The 20,257-nt window shown below is 43.7% G+C and overlaps 1 protein-coding gene across 1 annotated transcript; it reads left to right on the forward strand.

Annotated features, from left to right (window-relative positions):
- Nucleotides 1–368: 368 nt before the first annotated feature.
- On the forward strand, nucleotides 369–19,901 carry LOC148079532 (chondroitin sulfate proteoglycan 4-like). Its single transcript, XM_087791975.1, has 22 exons — nucleotides 369–429; nucleotides 2,421–2,587; nucleotides 2,904–3,974; nucleotides 5,106–5,501; nucleotides 5,570–5,691; nucleotides 6,988–7,096; nucleotides 7,164–8,474; nucleotides 9,815–9,907; nucleotides 10,000–10,491; nucleotides 11,771–11,869; nucleotides 11,934–12,116; nucleotides 12,178–12,354; nucleotides 12,413–12,583; nucleotides 13,340–13,538; nucleotides 13,595–13,726; nucleotides 13,790–13,965; nucleotides 14,027–14,222; nucleotides 15,135–15,306; nucleotides 15,361–15,721; nucleotides 15,788–15,940; nucleotides 18,247–18,828; nucleotides 18,891–19,901. Exons 1-22 carry the CDS (start codon nucleotides 369–371, stop codon nucleotides 19,899–19,901), a joined length of 7,434 nt encoding a protein of 2,477 aa, XP_087648101.1.
- The last annotated feature ends 356 nt before the right edge of the window (nucleotides 19,902–20,257 follow it).

Here is a 20,257-nt window from a genome sequence, read left to right on the forward strand (position 1 = left end):
GTATAGCTTGCTAAACCCACATTTAAAAATGTACAGTATATTAAAACAGAGTAAACTAAAAGTATTTTAAAAACAATAACTTGCCTCCATCCACAAACCAGACTTCTTCGCTGACGCCTCTCCTCTACTGTTTGTATATGTCTATCGCCATCTACTGGTGATGCTCTAGCACTACAGCCTTCGTTTCGCACATGCGCAGTGGAGCGAGCGCTATTCGCTGATCTCAGGTAGTTGCAAATGTCGTAAATCTAAACGCTGCAAAGCGATTGAAACGTTTCCAGCTTCCTCACCGTCCGGGATAATGTTTCTGAAGTGAAGACTTGTAATGCAGTTGTCGGAGGTTCCGTTTAAGTAGAAATCGAACAATAATGGTGAGATATTTGAGTGAACTTGTGCTTCTGCTGATTCTAACTGATAAAGTTGTTGCAGGTAAGAACATGTTTCTATATGTTTGCTTTGGTCCACTTTGAGTTTTCTAATTATTTCAAATTAAATTAATATTCAATAAACGATTACACTTTCATTTTTAGATGGTAAAAAAAAGTTGTATCTTTTGCTAATTTATATTTTTGTGTTGTATAAAAGTTTTTTTTTTAAAGGCTGGTAATTACTTATTCTCTTATACATTGTGGTTCTTTAACCTATTTCACACATGATAACCTTGAAAGTATTGTGACATTCAAACAAAAGTCCTCTTGTATTTGAAGGATAATGTTTAATATTTAACAGTTTCAAGCCAGTTTGATACAACATATTTTAATTCAATATTGCTTTCACTCCATTTTCTTATACTTTAAATCCGTGTGTCATTTTTTTGTTTGGGAGTATTGTGATGACCGTTTTATTCACTTTAACCATGATACATTTTACAGGGAAAAAACGATTTGGTAATATTAAAGCTATAGTAAAAAAAAAAGATTAAAACATCAAAACACTTTTTAAAATAAGAAAAAAATGCAATGCATATGCATTTAATTCCGGTTATTTTCAATGTTTTTTTCTTTCTTCATTTTGTCATGTCACATAAAACTCACACGTGTGGTCATTGGCAGGCAGATTACTAATAATCCAGAGTTGAGCAGCTATCATAGGAAGATTATACCTGGACTGACACGCAGGACACAGTGGATTTATAGGATTAAGAATTGAGTGTCTGTGCTCCACTTTCCTTTTTATACACACGACTCATTGAACAGTGTGCTCTGCACCGGTGTAACTGAGCAAAACATGTACTTTAATGTCCATATTATACGACCACTGGATGATTTCCTGGACCTTGTTTGGTTCTTCCATGGAGGCCCTCAAAGCACATTATTTCTGTGCCACCATCACCAGTAAATAGGCTAATCTGCGTCATTCAAGTCACCCGTGTAGACTAATTGGTATCAGAGTTTTCAAATGACCCGATTTAGAGTGCATTAGCTGTCATTAATTGACTTCAGATAGTGGGCGACCATCACGATGACAGGAGGGTCAATAGTGGGTCTCTCTGTCTGACAGAACTCTCATTGAAAGCAGGGGTTCGTTCAGGGGTGATTGCAGTCATAAGTCTGATATTATCTAACAAATCATTGCACTATTAATAACCAGAAAATATTATAAAACCTCTTACCTCTGTTGCTTTGCTATTTAACGGTACACATTATCTTTATTTTTTACTTGTTTGTTTTTTCCTATTTTGTTTTCTATACATCTTTTTAACCTTTCTTTTATATTTTTATTTGAAGTATGTGTCATAATTTGCACCGTCTGGATGATGCACTTTTCGTTGCACATAGTACAACGAAAATAAAGAGATTCTGATTCTGATTCTGATAATATTCAGGCCATTTTGTCTGTAAGTTTTGTTTTTAAATACCAAAAATTAATTGAATGACGCATTTTATCGATATAACTTTAAAAGGACACATTTACAATGTTCCTGGGATTTTGTGTAGATCAGATAGATAGATAAAGTGTCTTATATAATTGAAAAGTATGGATTGTTTATAAACTAAATAGTAAATATTAAACTCCTTTTTATAAAGCATTCAAAAATGCACTGAACAATTAAACTTGCCAACGTGTTGATTTTTTGTTTTGTTTTTCTTTCCGTTTGTTATGTAGTTAAAGCAGCTCAATAGAAGATTGGGGGTGTTTTTGGCGCCCTCTGTTGCTAGAAAAGTGTAATTGCATTGTTGTAAAAAGAAGCGTCTCCTGGCTTTACAAAACAAGAGAATGGCTTTTGTTTAACTGTTTTCTTTCTGTGGGAGCTTCAGAAAGGTATATACTGTACTTCAGCCATGATGAAAATAAACGCAACTGCCATCCTCGACCCACTGCCCAGTCTGAGTTGACCCGAGGGTCTCCCAGCTAGAAAGTGTGTGAGTCTCATGACTATTCATGAACTGGATCATCACCAAATGTATCTTATTTTCCAGTCTCTTTCTACGGCGATGGATTCGTCAGCCTGCCGACCGCTGCAGAAACTCACAACCGGACGTCGCTCCGTGTACGATTCCGGACCCCTAAAGAGAACGGGCTTCTGTTTCTGGCCGGTGGTGGACGAGACTTCTTGCTGCTGGAGCTGGTGTTGGGGCGTCTGCAGGTGGACTTTCACTACAAAAAAAACATAATTTTTGGTTTCTTCAGGTGCCAATGAAAATGTCATCTTTGGCTTTTCCCTGACGGACTCATTGCAGCTGCGAAAAGATAGTGTCCCCTCTGGGCAGATGAGCTCATGTACTTTGCTCAGACGACCGCAGTGATGATTGAGTGCTCGTACTATTAGGGTGTTAAAGCCTTTGGCAATGACTCCAGAATTTTTTTAGAACAAGTTCCTTCATGACTGATGGAGAAGCAGATGCTGTTGTGTTTGTATCAGAGTTTCAATCTGTACTTTTTTCTTTGATTTTTCCCTTCAGGTACGTCTTGACTTCGGCTCAGGCGAACACGTCCTCCTCTCCAGCGCTTACGTCAGCGACCTGGCTTGGCACTCCGTAGCCGTCAGCCATGTTCACCAGAACATCTCCATGACCGTTGACCGGACGTCTCACGCCGGCCTCCTTGTTCCTGGACCGGATCTGGAGCTCAACGTTGACCAGGAGATTTTCGTTGGTGGTGAAACATCACCGGAGCATCGGTCGCTTCTGAACGCGTCCACGGGTTTCAGGGGTTGTTTAGAGGAAGTCGTCTTCAATGAACGGAATCTTTTGTCCGACGAAAACACGTATTACGGTCATCGGGTATCTCTGGGGTGCAGTCAGGAGTTTTCTGCCACAGAAGACGATTCCATCAGTTTCTACAGCTCCACCGCCTTCGCTTCGCTGCCTCAATGGGAGGTGGTCCAGGAAGGTGTGTTTGAATGTGAGGTGTACCCCTCTGAGAGAGAAGAAGACGGTGTCATCATGTACAGCTCGGGCGTCCATGGGGATTTCGTCGCTTTGGAACTGAGAAAGGGTCATCTAGTGGCCGTCGCAGGAACTTCGGGGGAGAAGAGGACCGAGCTTCACTCGCTGACACACCTTCACAGCAGCCTGCGATGGTACCGCGTCCAAGTCCACCTCCTGCAACATGGTGTCCAGCTGAATGTGGGCCAAGAGTCCATCAGGGCCAACTTGGGCGCAGCCCTGAAAGACTTCCAGCTACAAGGGCCGCTGTACGTCGGAGGCATGGATGAAGACGCCTGGTCGACCTTCAGACAGAGTCGCAACGTTGGGCCTGTGACAGAAGACAGAGGTTCCTTTAAAGGCTGCCTCAGAGATATAAGAGTCAACAACGTCCCCAGTGGTCTCCCTCAGGCGCTCGTCACAAAGGACATCACGGTGGGCTGCAAGACAGATCCAGAGGGCGAACTCTGGGTCGACACCACTGATCACAAGGAACTGGATATTCCTGTAACAGACGACACAAGCAACAGAACCAACTTCCTGCTGCTGAGAAAGCTTGAGGTGTCAGAGGGAGGCTGGGCCCCGCTGGAGCCGAAGCACATCAAGGTAGGAGGAAACTTCAGAGTATAACCCCTGAACTATTTTGTTACAATCAGGCTGAATACCTCATGTTGTTTGAGTTGCTCAATATATACATTCTAATGGAACCACTTGACACCAACATCATATGTGGAGATGACAGGGGCCCACCAGAGGTCAACTTTTATCCCAACAGGGCCACGTGTTGGGGGGTCTTTTATGGGTTTAATGGTTTTTAGCCGTTTTTTTTCTACATTATATATACATTATATCGTAACATATGATGTTATGACACATTGTTCATAGACAGGACCATGTTTACTACTTTAGACATTCAATTAGGGGCCAATATGATCTCATTGGCCACAAATGGTTTGCGTGCCATAAGTTTGGGATTTAGCATTTTAGGACTAGAATTCTTTATTAGAAACAACAACTTTGACCCATCTGCACACTTTCCGTAATTTCAGCAAAATGCCAACTGGTGCCAAAATGAAACTCATAACAGGTACTATTATGTATGTAAAATAAAGTCCACGTTTTATATTGCTTGACACAGTAGGTTTAAATCACGATGACATTCGTCTCAAAATAATTAAAGCTTTGGAACGATCTTCCTCTCCCTCTGTGTTTGTTCAGGCTTTTCCTTAATTTTCTGGAACTCCTGTGTTGTTCTCAGTGTTATCTTGACCTTTAAAGTATATATTTTAGTGAGTACTGTTTTGATTGTTTTAAGCGCTTTGTGACCCTGGTCTGGAAAAGCGCTATATAAATACAAATTACTTACTTACTTACTTAACTACTGCTAAAGAATATTTGTTTCTGGCTCCCCTAGTGTTAGAAATGTGTCATTTCCAATCTAATGTTAATAATAGAAGGGTCCTGTTTGGTAAACATCCAGCATTTCTTTAATTGGAATTTCAGAACGTACTCGGTACTTCGGCCACGATGTCTTGATCATCTATGACCTACTGCTGTAAAACACTGCTGTAAAGTACTTCACTTCCGGGCTCTGTATCTTGTATGATGTTTATTTATTAATCTCTTTTTATTCCATTGTTATTTGTCTATAACGCCATCAACAAATTCCAATTCTTGTGTTTTCAACGCTGGCAATACAAGTTTTCAGATTTTAATATCTGTCTTCGTTGACACCAGGTCAATCTTGACTTCCGGACGCTGGGCTTGCATCCGTCCCAGCTGATGTTCCACATCGAGCAGCAGCCGGTCCAGGGGCAGATCCGTCTGGATCGTGGTCTGGTCCTGGACCATGATCGGCGGAAGGAAGGACGAGAAAAGACGGTCGGCGTCGAGAGCGAGCGGATGTTCAGCATGCTGGACCTGTGGCAGGGTCGTGTCCTGTACGTCCACAGCGGGTCAGAGGACCGCCACGACGTCTTCACGTTTTCAGCGTCGTCCAGCGATGACAAACAAGTCCCCGAGAACGAGCTCTTGCATCGGTTTGAGATTCAAATCGTAGCAGTCAACGACGCGCCCGTGCTCAGTCTGCCTGAAGGAAACATCTTCACTCTGCTGGAAGCTTCCAGTCGACAGGTAGGTACGACAGAGAGTCCACTTTTTTTTGTATGTTTTAGTGAAATAAAGAACCTAAACATTCACAGCTGACCAGGAATACGCTGAACGTGTCCGACCCCGACAGTGGCCCAGATGAGCTGGTTTTCAGCAGCACAGGAGATGTTTCTATGGAGGCTGCACACCTGGAGCACCGCAGTCACCATGGAAGGTTTGTAGTGGAAATATAAATAATTCCAAATCAATTATAGCCTCTTATACATTATACTTTTATATTATCATACGAATAATAAGAAATATGTCTTTACTTAGCATTTGCCATTGCTAAATTATTATATATTTGATTAAAAGTCATCAATTAGAGAGAGAAAACTAACATATGAGATTTCCAGCCATATTTAACAAACAATTATTTAGTATTTACTGTTCTATGTAAAAAGTATTTAAACAAAATGGTTGATTTTACTTTATTTTTAAGAGTGCTGTTAATGAAATAAGCTGTATCAACATGTACTTATTCACAAATCCACTTATCATTTAAAAATTATATTACATTTTAATAGTTTATTATTGCAAATGTAAGTTACAGTAACAGATTGAACTGAGATTCATAAAGATTTCAGGTGGAATCATGAATCCAGATTAATTCAGTTAAGTTCATTAGTTGTGGTGTTTTAGATAGTTGAGGGCGATACAGTATCATGTGCGTGTATCATCATCAAAGTAAATTTAAAATAAAATAGCATGATTGTTAAAAAAGGAAAACGTAAAGTGCATAAGAAATAGCCATTATTTCGATTCAGCAATCCAGGTTTATCTGCAACATGCTCGTATAAAGTTGATCTTTTACTTATTTTCACTAGTTAACAGGTTTATTTTTTTTAGTATACTTCACCTAAACAGGCATCCAAAAGTGTCCAGAGTCACAGGTTATTACTGCTTGCGAAATCCGGTGTTTTTCTTTCAAAATAAAACACCTTTCACACAGTAATAATCATAAATCTAATAGAAATTAGGCCTGTAACACACGCGTATCAGACTGGTACCGCCCCCTGGAGGATTGGCATGTGTAGTGTTTTAATGCCATCATTGGTAGTTGGGTGTTTTGAACGTTTTGCAATCGTTTGCCTCATTTTCTTTGAGTTTTCATCGGTTGACAGTGCGTCACAAAAACTGCTATGTAGGTAGATATATGTATCTATGTAGTAGGTGTACCATAGGACTTTATATATGAATTTCTAGCACTGAATTTTTACAGCATCAAAATCAAACTTTATTACTTTAAACTCATTTTAACCAATTTTTTCAATGCATAAATAAATTCAGTGTCAAATTCAAGGTGTAAAAAATCAAATGTAAAAAATAATCTATGATCAAATTAAATGTAAATTAATTTAATGTAGAAATCAACGTAAAAACTCAATGGTAAAAAAAATGTAGTGTAAGAAATTCATATTCAAAGTCCGATGTCACACATTAACTTCCATCATCCGCTCTCATATTTCAGGCCGATCCATCAGTTTTCTCTCCCGGATCTGGAGGACGGTAACATCTTCCTGGTCCACACGAAGGTTTCTAACTCCACGCTGACGATGAGGGTCAGCGACGGCGAGAAGGTCAGTTCATCTTGTGCTAATAACACGCTGAGTTCATAGTTCACACTGCGACTTGTCCCGTCAACAGCTGAGCAACACGGTGGTCTTAAGGATCGTGGCGGTGGCGCTTGACTACAGACTGGTGAATAACACCGGACTGGAGGTGCAGCAAGGGGGCGCCGCCGTCATCACCAACCGTCATCTGGCGTTCGAAACCAACACCGTGGCTCAGGGACTCCTGATCAGCTACGAGGTCGTGGAGTTCCCCAAATACGGGGGTCTCCAGCGGCTGCACTCGAGCGGGGATTGGAAACCGGCGACAACCTTTTCCCAGAAGCTCCTGCACAAGGAGCGCGTCAGATACGTGAGCACGTACAGAGGCGCGCGGCCGCCGCACGCCGACGCCACCGACCGCTTCACCTGCAGGATGAGCGTCGGCGGGCGAGCGTCGGAGGACGTCGCCGTCGCCGTCGTCGTTCACTGGGTCCAACTGAAGGTCATGAGGAGCAAGATGGAGGTCAGGAGCGTCCGGAGCGTCGTGGTCACCTCGGAGAACCTCCACGTGACCTTCAAAGGAGCCGCGGTGAACGACTCAGACGTCTACTTCAGAATCGTGTCCACGCCGAGGAAGGGGAAGTTGTTCCTGGTCGACACGGTTCTAGGAGGTAATTCCACCTTCAGCCAGAAGGATGTCACCGATGGATCGGTTCGGTATCGGCTCGACTCCCCGGCCCTGGACGACACCAGAGACTCGTTCGGCTTCCAGGTGGTCTCGCCGTTCAGCCGGTCTCCGGGTCACGACTTCAGGATCCACGTCAGGCCCGAGCAGAACGTGACGGTCGTGAACAGAGGGTTCTCCGTGATGGAAGGAGGAAGCAAGGTCATCACGAAGGAGATCTTGTTCGCTCACGTGTCCCGGAAGCGGGAGGTCCGGTACGTGGTCACTGCCGGGCCCCGTCACGGACTCTTACGCAGGATGGACCGGTCCAACGCCACTGCTTCCAACGACAGCATTGTGACGTTCACCAACCTAGACATCGAGGAGGAGAAGATTCTCTACGTCCACGACGACAGTGAGACGAAGACGGATTCCTTCGTCTTCAAACTGACGACCCAGAAACCTCCTGGAGACGCGAGCGAACCCGACTTTACCGTGAACGTCGCGGTCAGGCTGGTCAACGACCAGAGACCCGTGAGGGTCATCGCTAGAGTTTTCCACGTGGCCCGGGAGGGACAGAGGCTGCTGACCTCGGACGACCTCAGGTTCGAGGACCACGACTCCGACTTCGAGGACGGGTGGCTAGTGTACACCAGGAGGGGGATCCCGATGGGGGAGCTGGTGTCGGTCAGCGACACCGGTCGGAAGGTGTACGAGTTCACACAGCAGGACCTCGAACAGGTACTTAATATAGCTCTTACATCAGGACCATGACCCAGTATCTTGATATCATGTTACCGCTTGTGTTATCTCAGGGCCAAAGTGACCTGAATGTGTTTGTGGTATCACTTGTGTTGTCTATGGGTCAAGGTGACCAGAAGGCCTGGAAACAAATGTCTTTGAGGTATCCCTTGTGTTGTCTCTGGGTCAAGGTGAAGGACCCCCACCACTGTCATGCATGACATGCGTTTGTGTCTTCTCGCCTGGACTATTGCAAAAGTTTATTTTCATGTCTTAACAAGAAGGATCTGTCTCGCTTGCAGTTGATGCAGCGAGAATTCTGACCCGCTCCACTAGAAGAACTCACATTTCTCCGATCCTTAAAACTCTTCACTAGCTTCCAGTTTCTTTCAGGATCAACTTTAAAATTCTGGTTCTTACTTTCAGAGCTATTCATGGTCAGACTCCTCCTTACATCACTGATCTGATCCAGACTCGGGCTCTGAGGTCTGTGGACCAGAATCTACTGATGGTTCCTGAACACGGTTCAGGACCAAAGGAGAGAAATCCTTCCAGACTGTTGCTCCTAAACTTTGGAACGATCTTCCTCTCCCTCTGTGTTTGATGATCTACTGACTCCTTTAAGAAACATTTTAAGACGTTTTTATTTGTTCAGGCTTTTCCTTGATTTTCTGGAACTCCTGTTGTGTTATCAGTTTTATCTTGACCTTTAAAGTATATACTTTATTGAATATTGTTTTGATTGTTTATGCACTTTGTGACCCTGGTCTGGAAAAGCGCTATACAAATAAAGATTACTTACTTACTTACTTACTTACTTACTTACTTACTGTATATGTATTTCTGGAAGCCATGGAGGTCATTCACCTTGACCCACAGATAACACAAGGGATACCACAAACAAATTTGTTTTCGTGCCTTCAGTTCAAATTGACCAAGAGATAAGCCAAGGGTTAATGTCACCTCTGTCACCTTTGAACCACTTGTTTTAGAAAGAGTTGATGTAGCAAAATGATGCATTTTCTGTCTTGAGATAAATTTGAGATTGTAACATTGAGACTCAAAGGAAGTAAAGAAGAGAGTGAAGACAGGGGGGAAGAGGTTTCAGGGGTGTCCTGTGACAGACTTTTATAAACTGGTCAGAGCTGCACCTTTTTAATGAATGAGAGCCATTAGATCTAACTCAAAAGAGTTAGAGGAGTTGGAGTAGAAGCTGCTGAGGAGACCATTAATGAGTAGATCAGAGGGATGGTTCATTAGGAGACAAAGTTGAAGGACAGACAACGATCACGTTGGAAGAAGGATAAAAACCTTTTAACTTTGTCTTCTCTTCCTGTCAGAAAAAGTTGTTGTTCGTCCACAGAGGAGTCAGTTCTGGACGTTTCGTGCTTTTCGTATCAGACGGGAAACACTACGTGTCGACGCTTTTGGAGGTAATACTGAAAATATTTAAAATTATACCTCAAAATATCTGGTCACCAGAAGATGTCCTCAGTGAACGAATCATGATTTCCTTACGGTCCAGGTGGTGGCCCAGGATCCTTACCTCAGGCTGGAGAAGAACCCCGGCCTGGCGGTGCGACAGGGCGGAGTCGTCAACATCACATCCGAGCATCTCAGCGTCTCCAGCAACCTGGACATAAGGGACGCACAGGAGATGATTCTGGTCGTGGTCCTCCCTCCCAAACATGGCGTTCTCCACTTCAACAACATCCTCGGTCCAGGAGAGACGCGTGCAATCTCCAGGTTCACTCAGGCCGACCTGCTGTCGGGGCGTCTGTCCTACGCTCACGACGGCGGCCCGGAGTCGTCGGATGGTTTTAACGTCACGGCGAGAGCCAGCGGAGCAGCCACTGCCAGGCAGGGGAGCAAAGGGAGGTGGGACGTCCTTCTGGACTTCAGGGTGACCGTTAAGATTTACCTGGAGAGTCACCAGACGCCGCTGAGCGTCATTAGGAATCTGCCTGTGACGGTGGAGGAGGGACAGGAGGTGTCCATCAGCAACAACCATTTAGAGGTGAGTCGTTCTGAAATGTTAATTATTATATACTGTGAGTTGTAGTATTAGTAGTAGTAGTGATATCTGTTCTTTTTTTATTTGCTATTGCACAACATCTCTCATCTCTTATCTTGAATGTGTTTACATTTACATTTCTACTGCCTTTTATGGAGCTATTTGTAACTTGTATTTTTGTATTTACAGAATATTTGTGTTCATTTTAATTGACAATACAAAAAGATACATTTGTAAAAGTTTAAATTCTTTGTGTGAAATTACATTTACATGTGGATCAGCAATTACACGGATTCACAAGTTTATTCTGAGACAATCTTCGCTCAGAATCTGCAAAAACGCAGAATTGTAAATCTTGTGGTTCACATAACGGCCACTAGACGGCAGCGTTGTAATCAACATTGACCGTCGTCTCTTAGTACAAACTATTAACCTAGTTCTGAAGTAGATAAACTAGTCCTGTTTGGTCAACATGAAAATCGTGATTAAAGTCAACTTGATAGAATGTGTTTGACAGTTTTGTTCTGGAGTAGAACTATCAGACGCTTCCGTGATCACAGTCAAGCCACTATACGTTAAATTTGGATTTATTCAATTAATTTCTGTATGTGTTACACATATTTTAGAATTGATTTTGATCTTTATTAGTTCTATAAAAATGCATGTTTTTTGACAAACAAACGTTTCTTTGCTTTCTTCATGAATTACATTTAAACAAAATACAGTTCTGCTGTTTATTGATATAAGGAATTATACTTGATTTTTATTATTTGTGTTAGATGATAATTTTATGACCATAATAATGTATAAATATTTGTATTATATTCTGAAGCATTTTCTTTTCGTACCTTCCCACGTCTGGCCTATTTTTTTTTACTTTCCCTGAAAGACAATAGACATGGTGGGGAACATTGTAATATAGTAAGTAAGTTTTGTATTAGAAAAAGATTAAACATACAGTTCCCATATTAAAATTAATAAATTATATAATACTTGAAATCTAAGTAAGTAAGTAATTTGTATTTATATAGAGCTTTTCCGGACCAGGGTCGCAAAGCGCTTAAACAATCAAAACAATACTCACTAAAATATATACTTTAAAGGTCAAGGTTAATACTGATACTAATAATACACATTTCTCTATGTAAATGTTCTTGTCATCTAATCTAGGTTCACAACACTCCTAGGTATTTAATGAGTTAATTAACCTCAGATATATAAAAAGCAAAGTGGTTTTAAAGAGATGAATCTTATTGGTCACTAATACTCATGTTGCCTGCAGGTGACTCATGACGGCAGTTCACCTCCAGAGATCGTTTTCAGGATCCAAAGCCCTCCGGAGTTTGGTTCCATTCAAAGGATCCATCAACTTCTTGACAAGGTGAAGATCTGCGTCGTCTACTTCAGCGACAACTCTTGACACGAGCTGCTCCGACATCTTTCAGAGCCTCAGAGCGGAGCCTACGACCTCCTTCTCTCAGGACGATCTCAACCAGGGTTTGATCTTCTACCAGCACGTACAAGGAGGAACCAACGACTCCGTTCTTCTGGAGGCCACGAACGGCCTGAACCGGGTCGGACCCATAAGACTGGAGGTCGACGTTGTCCCGAAGACGATCCCTCTACTGGTGACTTCCTGTTCTACATCATTCTTCTGTGAGCGTTTGTTAGCGACGGTTTTCTGCGCAGGTGTCGAACCTCACGCTGGACGAGGGGTCGTCCCTCCAGTTGACCTCAGAGGTCATCCGAGTGACCGGTCGCCACTTCTCGAACGTCGTGTTCGGAATCCTGCTTCCTCCTCGACACGGACACCTGGAGCACAGCAAGATCCCGGGGATGCCGATCTCCGCCTTCACGCTCACCGAGGTTCTGACTCCTCGCTGACGTCTAGGAGTGAAGATAATCATTTGAATCCATGTTTCAGTTGGAACGCGACTTCATCTCCTACATCCACGACGGCAGCGAGATCCTGAGTGACAGCTTCACCGTCGTGGCGAACCAGAGCCTGAAGCACAGCGAGCCTCACACCGTGCACATCAGCGTGACCCCCGTCAACGACGAGTCTCCGGTGGTCGCGATCAACCGAGGTCTGAAGGTACGAAGTATGAAAAGTATGAACTTGTTCCTATTTTGGGTGAAATTAAAGTGAACGTAGTCTATTTTTTCCTGAATAACAGGAGGTTTCTAAGGAGGTATGAGTGTGTGAATGGTTGTATGTCTTTGTGTGACAGCCTGGGCTCCTGTCCAGGGTGTCCCCCGCCTCTCGCCGGAGAAACTTGGATAGGCCCAAGCGGCACAGAATATAAAGCAATGAATAAAAGAGTAACCCTGGTTTGTAAGGGTTTAAAATTAAATATCCAGATCGTGAACACGTCAGTTATTTATATTTTAATATATATAATATTAATATCGGAGTGACTTATTTTGTTATATTCTATTTATGTCAATATATTTATATTCATATTTCTTCAACATCACATCCTTGAGTTGTTTTTAAAATACTGACGATACATGTTTAATGAATCTGATAAAACAATCAAGTCCGACACATTTTTTGAATGTTAGATTTTAAAAAATTAAAGATTTAGATTTATTTTAGATTAAAAATTTTAAAAGAAAAGAGCCTTTAGCATTAGAAAAAACAACTACCAGAGCTTGAACATTTTTGAATTATTAACTAGGAGTGGAACTAGTTCATTTTAAAATGTAATTAATTTACATAGAAATTGAGATTTTCCAGTGCTGACAATACTGGTCATATATTTGTTCATGCTTCTCGTTGAAACAAAAATTGTAAACACATTTTTTTTAATCAGAAAAACTTTTAAAACGACTTTCTTTCTATCCTCAGGTTTGGCAGAAGTCGCTGACAGGCATCACAGTGGAGGATCTCAGTGCTGAAGACTCGGACACGTCAGCTGACGGTTTAGAGTTTGTCGTCACTCCTCCCAGCAATGGGTACCTGGCACTGCGCAGCGCCCCCTCTGGGCAGATCCTGAACTTCACCCAGAGTCACATCGAGAGCGGGCAGCTGGTGTTCGTCCACACCGGTAGGTCTGGAGCTCAGGATTTAACGCTGAGATAAATGAGATCCACGTTCCTGCAGGCGCCTCCACGGGAGGTTTCCAGTTCCAGGTGAACGACGGCGTGAACTTTGCCACTCGACAGATCTTCAGCACGACGGCTCAAACCTTGAGGTTGACCCTGCAGAGGAGTCGCCCTCTAGAGGTCTACCCCGGTACGGGCCCCTGATGACGACCAGTACCGACAGTGTGTCAATCCGTTCTTCTCCCTCGCACAGGATCCGTGACCAGGATCTCGGACCAGGAGCTGCAGGTCGTCACCAACGACGAGCGCGACTCCACCAGGAACGACTCGCTGATGTTCTCGGTGACGGCGCCTCCTAAGCTGGGACACCTGGTGCGACGCTTCCCCGACGACTCGGTCCAGAACATCTCCACCTTCACTCAGAGCATGGTGGGAAAAAACACGTATCCAAGCGTTACTCTGTAGCAACGGCTGTTCCTCGTCCCGTCAGGTGAACGCCGGCGTCGTCCTGTACGACCAGAACCAGCTGGAGTCGGTGGGCTGGTCCGCCTCGGACTCCTTCTCCTTCACCGCGTCCTCTCCTCCTGCCTTCCTGCCGCCTCACACCTTCAGCATCCTCGTCTCGTACCAGGCCCACCATCACCACAGGAGCCCTCAGCAGAAGACCCGACTCCTCAACAATGAAGGTGCATTTACGTTTATGAATAAATAGATAAATATACATATATTGTCTGGTTTAAATCTATGGCCAAAAGTATGAATGAATTTAATTTAATTTAATGTAAATGATCTAACTGTAGGAAGAAAATAAAAAAGCAAAAAACACTGAAGTACTGAAAAAAAGTTTTAATTTTCTATCCCGACCTTTGAAACTATTCTTACGTTTGATACAGTCAATATAAATATGTAATATATACACTTCATAACTATCTATATTTAATATATTACATTTACATTATAATTACCAAAAACTTAAATTATACTACTACAATATTACATATAATAATATAATATATAGTATAATATATATCCTTATACTAAATATCCATATATAAATGAATATAAATAATAATAATAATAATAATACATTTTATTTAAAGGCACCTTTCTTGACACTCAAGGTCACCATACATAGGTTACATACATAAAACATTTTAAAACACAACAATAAAATGTGTATATGTAAAAAGTAGCAGACAAGGGTAGAGGGATAGCATCAAATGGAATAAGCAGTTTTAAACAGATGTGTTTTGAGTTACATACTTTTGTTATGAAATAGTTCATTTTGTCATATTTTTATTATTAAAATGTTATAACAAAGTGGCAGTTACCTTCAATTACGTAAGATTTTAACTTTTTTTTAAAATTCATTTTAAAGGAAGAGACAGCAAAAACGAAATCAGGCTTCAGTATTAAGATCATAAAAATATGAAACAGTAAAATCATTAAATTGTGGAAAATATATTTAATGGAACTACTGATAACTTTAAGTTAAAGTCCTCAAGATATAAAGTTATAAATGTGATTTTAAGTGTATTTAAGTCGTTTATAAAGAGAGTTGGACTCAATCTTGTCTGTCACTGACCATGTGTCCACAGGTGTCGTCGTGTCCGAAGGAGGCAAAGTCGTGATCGACGAGTCGAAGCTCGACGCCTCCAACCTGCTGAGGGAAGTCCACGAGCAACATCGTCACGACTACCACGTCCTGTACCGCGTGGTTTCTCTTCCTCGACACGGGACTCTGTCCGTCGACGGACGTAACCTGACCAGGTGACGACTCCAGCAAGTCAGAAGACTGTGTTGTGACTCTCCTCTCCTCACCAGGCAGCATCCAGACTTCTCCCAGTCCACGCTCAACCAGTTCGGCGTGGCGTACCTTCACGACGACTCGGAGACGTTGATCGACAGCTTCACGTTCAAGGCCTGGGCGGCGCCCTCGGACCACCCCTCGCCACACCTGTCCCGCTATTCCTCGGACTCGTCCTTCTCTCCTCGGCGCTCCGACGCGTCGACTGGCCGGGATTCCTCGCCGCGAATCTTCCCCGGTGAGACCGAAGCCGTGACGGAGACCTTCAACATCACCGTGACCCCCGTCAACGACCAGCCGCCCCTGCTCAAGAGCAGAGCCCCCAGCATGAAGGTGGTGGTGGGAGAGAGGGTCGTCATCGGTCCGGACAATCTGCAGGTGATTAAAAGAAACTCTTGCTCGTTCATGTGTTGCACGAGTTGACCATGAAAAACCTTTTTCCAGGTGGAAGATCACGACACGCCTCCGGAGGAGCTGCACTACCTGGTCATTAGCAAACCTGACAACGGCTACCTGACTCTGGGGGAGAGACCGGAGCTGGTGACGTCCTTCACCCAGTACGACGTCAATCATGGGCGTCTGCATTTCACACAGAAGGTAACGTCTTTATTTATTTTTTTACTAAATTACATTTGTGAGAAGGTTCCTCAGTTCATGGGATTCAAACTCAATCACATAAGGGGCCGAAATCTTTTAGCCCTCTTGGTCATGGGCTGACCTAATGTCTAGGTAGGTAGGTAGAACTTTATTGATCCCTCAGGAGGTCTCCTTCGGGTAATTGTTTTTTTTTCCAAATTATCCATAGCAAATACAGCAATTTTTAATAAAAAATAATCAAAATAAAATAAGAACAAGAACAAAGAGAAATAAAGAGAAAGAACAAGATGATACAATCTAAGTCTAAAGATAAAGATAAAGAACATAGATCAAAGAAAAATAACAAAGACAAAGGATACAAGGATTAACATAGAACAGATCATGATACTTTTACTCCACTCCTGCCCCCGAACTCAGAATTGTACAATTTAATTTGTTTGTTTTGCACCTGGGAAGTATCATTTATTTTTATTTATTTATTTTATCATTTTAGAGGATTTATCATATTTACCAAAATTTAACAGTATCTAATTTCCAACAAATTCCCTAATTTCAACCTCAGTTTAATTTGTATTAGAAGTTATACAGTATGTCTGTACAACAATTGGTGTCGATAATCTCTGTTCCTTATCTTATCTTAAACACTGACATCTTCAAAGGTCGACTTGTAATCTACTTTGCTTTTAGGCAAACCATCCCTACAGGCCACAGTAGACACATGTGACCGAGATACTTTTGGTTTTAAGTGGTGTTCATTGGTGTTTTTGTTTAAAGGCCCTCCAGCCTGCAGCCGCTTCATCCGGTCAATTCACTTAAACCTTTTACAAGTGACCAAGGTGACCCGGTGAAAACCGGTTTGTTCGTGGTATCTTCTGTGGTGTCTCCGGGTCAAGATAAAAAACCTCCACCACTGCATATGTATTTCTGGAAGCCAGGGAGGTTGTTCACCGTGACCCAGAGGCAACACAAGGGATACCTCAAACACATTTGTTTTCAGGCCTTTGGGATAACACAAGGATTAAGAAGGTTGGTTGTAGACGTGGCCTCAGCTGGAAGTACCTGAGAACGGCAGCCACCGTGTTCCCCATGATTGCTCGAGTACTTAAGTTTGTTTATGTCTGTCAGCTTCGACTACAGCCTCCGAGGGTTCGGTCGGTTTCATAATGAGTAGCCACTTCTGAGAGGGTCGACCACAAGGCCAGGTTCTGGCCTGAGGTTAGAAGAAAAAAGGATCTCAAGCGGGAAGATGAGTCTCGGGGCTACTGAGCGATTTGGATTAACAGTTTGACAAAACAAAAAATCTCAACCATTTTTGACAAAAATAACAAGCACAGACTAACTAACTAAGACGATGTAACATAAACTCGGACCATACAAACATTTTATACAAATATTTACTGAGGTTTCTGAATAATTGTAATTAGAATTGAAAAATGTGTTTAAAAGTGTCACGTTTGGAGCGTCGAAGGGCCAAATAGTCATTAACTAGAACAAAAATCCTCAAAATGGTTGATCCAGAACATGCACTAACTAAGGCTAAACAAGCAGAAATGCAGGAGACATAGGAGGAGACATGGGTGGAATGGGAATAAGACGAGAAAGAAAAACAGAAAAGGCTGATAATGTCAGGGTCAGTCTCAGATCAGGAACGATCAGAGCAAGAGTGAAAACTAGTCAGGAGACATGATCTAATGGCGATCTCTTCCATTTTTGGAGCTCCTTGAGAAGGGTAAGAGACCGCCACTACTCAGCTTAGCCATGCACACCTGCCTTCAGCTGACGAAGTGGAAACAAAAATAAGGAAATCAAGAATTTAACTAAAATATTTAAACAGCTCCAGATCCAGTAATTAAATAAAAAGTTTTTCTACTTTTTGATATCTCGGGGCACAATATTACTTCCATTGCAAGGAAGTAATTTTGTTTGTCAATCTTTCGTAGATATTAGGAATTTGAATTATAATAACGCATATAATATTCGCAATTATAAATAAGTAAGTAAGCTTAAACAATCAAAACAATACTCAAAAAAGTATATACTTTAAAGATCAAGATAATACTGAGAACACAACAGGAGTTCCAGAAAATCAAGGAAAAGCCTGAACAAATAGAAACGTCTTAAGATGTTTCTTAAAGGAGTCAGTAGACTCTATCAAGCGCAAAGAGAGAGGAAGATCGTTCCAAAGCTTAGCAGCAACATTCCTCCTCACGGCAAAAACAAGATTTTAGGATAATTTTGTATTTATTTTAGGATTATTGTTTTAAAACTAAAGAACACAAAATAACGCTCCCTGCCATGTCCGCTAGGGGGAGCCATCCACTGGAGTCTTCTACTTCAACGTCACGGACGGTCACCACCGTCCACTCTACAAGCTGTTCAGCCTGGAGGTGATCAAACCTTCCATCTCCATGGTCAACAACACCGGCCTGTCATTGGTCCAAGGCAGGACTGCGGTCATCCTGACGACCCATCAGCTCGCGGCTCAAACCAACGGCCGCAGCCAGGCGCACGTCACCTACACCGTGACCTCTCACCCGAGGCACGGACGGATTGCCATCAACGACCTGGAGGTCACCACCTTCCGCCACCACGACCTGAAGCTAGGCCGGGTCGTGTACCACATGACCGAACTCAGCGAATCGGAGGACAGGTTTCAGGTTTCGGCGTCGGCCTCTGGGCGCGGCGTGGAATACGGGAGCGTGGCGCCGCAGACCGTGGTGGTCAGTGTGCGCCCCCTGGTGTACCTGAGGGAGCCCGTGAGAGTTCCCAGCGGCATCGCGGTCAAATTAGGGAAATCCATGATCGACGCTTCCGAGCTGGCCAGGATCAGCAGAGCGGACCCGGTCTTCGAGGTCCTGTCTCCGCCGAGACATGGCAAACTGGTCAAGGTACGTTGTCTTCTCCAGAGAAAGCCAAGGTCGGTTCAATGATTCACACGATGTGTTCGCAGATGACCTACGACCCCAACAGAGCAGCCGAGGTCCTCAGGTCGTTCACGTATCGCGATGTGGTGCAAGGGCGGGTCGCCATCGAGGAGACCCTGAGTGACGGCAGCAGCCAGACCCCTGGAAACAGAGGTCACACGCCGGCGACCCCCCTCAACGACTCCTTCACGTTCCTGCTGAAGGCCGGGAACGTCCAGCCGGCGAAGGGCGAGCTCCACTTCACCATCCTGCCCCACCACCAGATGCGCCACGGGGTCGGACCTCTGGCGGAGAAGAAGTCCGACACGACGACCCACCAGCCGACCCGTAACAAGACCACCAGCGGGGGAGTCGTAGCGGACGGACTGGATGAGGGTAAAGGTGCGGTGACCCCCCATGTTCTGACCAACAGGACCCACCCCAAGCAGAAGCCTCACAGTCACGGCAGGAACCACACTCGTGGCCACGCAGCGAAGTCCGGGGGTGGAGTAGAAACCCGGGGACGAGATCCAATCACCGCCGGTCGGCCGAACCCCCCTTCCGAGCCACAACCGCCGATCCCTCTCGACCCGCACCCCGTCCACGTAGAAGTGGTCCCTCGCGCCGCCGCCGACCCGCTCCTGATAATCCTGCCCCTGCTGGCGTGTCTGCTCCTCATCGTGATCCTCGTGGTCCTGATCCTGGTTTTCCGACACCGCAAGGAGAAGCAGGCCCGGCTCAGGATCCTACAGGCGCTCGCCGCCGCACCGCTGCCACTAGAGGGCAGTCCCTACCCGGGTCGACCGGAGCGCAGCCCCGCCATGCCCTCTGTTGTGGTCACGCCGCTCGGCTCGGCCAGCTGCCCCGCCTCACCCAGGGTTCCTTTGAGTCCGAGGAGGAAGAGTTTGGCCCCCGGGATGACCTTCTGGGGGCCGTTTGAGCGAGAAGCTGCTGATGATGATGATGTTCTGAGAGAACGTGAGTACATGAGAGAATTCAGCAGAACCAGACACCAGTCCTTGACTCCCAGACTGAGAGAAAACCAGTACTGGGTCTGAAGAACACCTGTGCCTTACACCTGGACTCAAACTACCAACTTAAATGAACAGAAATATTGATATTTTAAGAAGTTCTTCAATTTTGTTTTACTTTGCTTGGATAAACCTTGAATTGATTCATTTTGTTTTAATGTTAATAGATAATTTATAGAGTTTAACGTTTCAGTTTTTACAAATACTTATTAGTTTTTATTTGCTGATGCTAATATAGTACATTTAATACATTTACTTTCAAATGATCTTTTGATTCTGCTATTGCTGCTCGAGGTAGAACACATTTACAAGTTAGGTGTTTTGCATTTGAAACTAATATTTAAAAGCTGCGATAAGTTTTATTAAAATACCTTTATACCTTT

The sequence above is a fragment of the Callionymus lyra genome, chromosome 5 (genome assembly GCF_982586985.1).
Source record: "Callionymus lyra chromosome 5, fCalLyr1.hap1.1, whole genome shotgun sequence".
Taxonomy (NCBI): Eukaryota; Metazoa; Chordata; class Actinopteri; order Syngnathiformes; family Callionymidae; genus Callionymus; species Callionymus lyra.

Excerpts from the sequence above, each read along its gene's own strand:
- LOC148079532 (XM_087791975.1), top strand. The coding sequence starts at position 369 with ATGGTGAGATATTTGAGTGAACTTGTGCTTCTGCTGATTCTAACTGAT. Across the intron at positions 12,584-13,339 it reads CGATCAACCGAGGTCTGAAG|GTTTGGCAGAAGTCGCTGAC; the intron begins GTACGAAGTATG and ends TTCTATCCTCAG. Across the intron at positions 15,941-18,246 it reads GTCTGCATTTCACACAGAAG|GGGGAGCCATCCACTGGAGT; the intron begins GTAACGTCTTTA and ends CATGTCCGCTAG.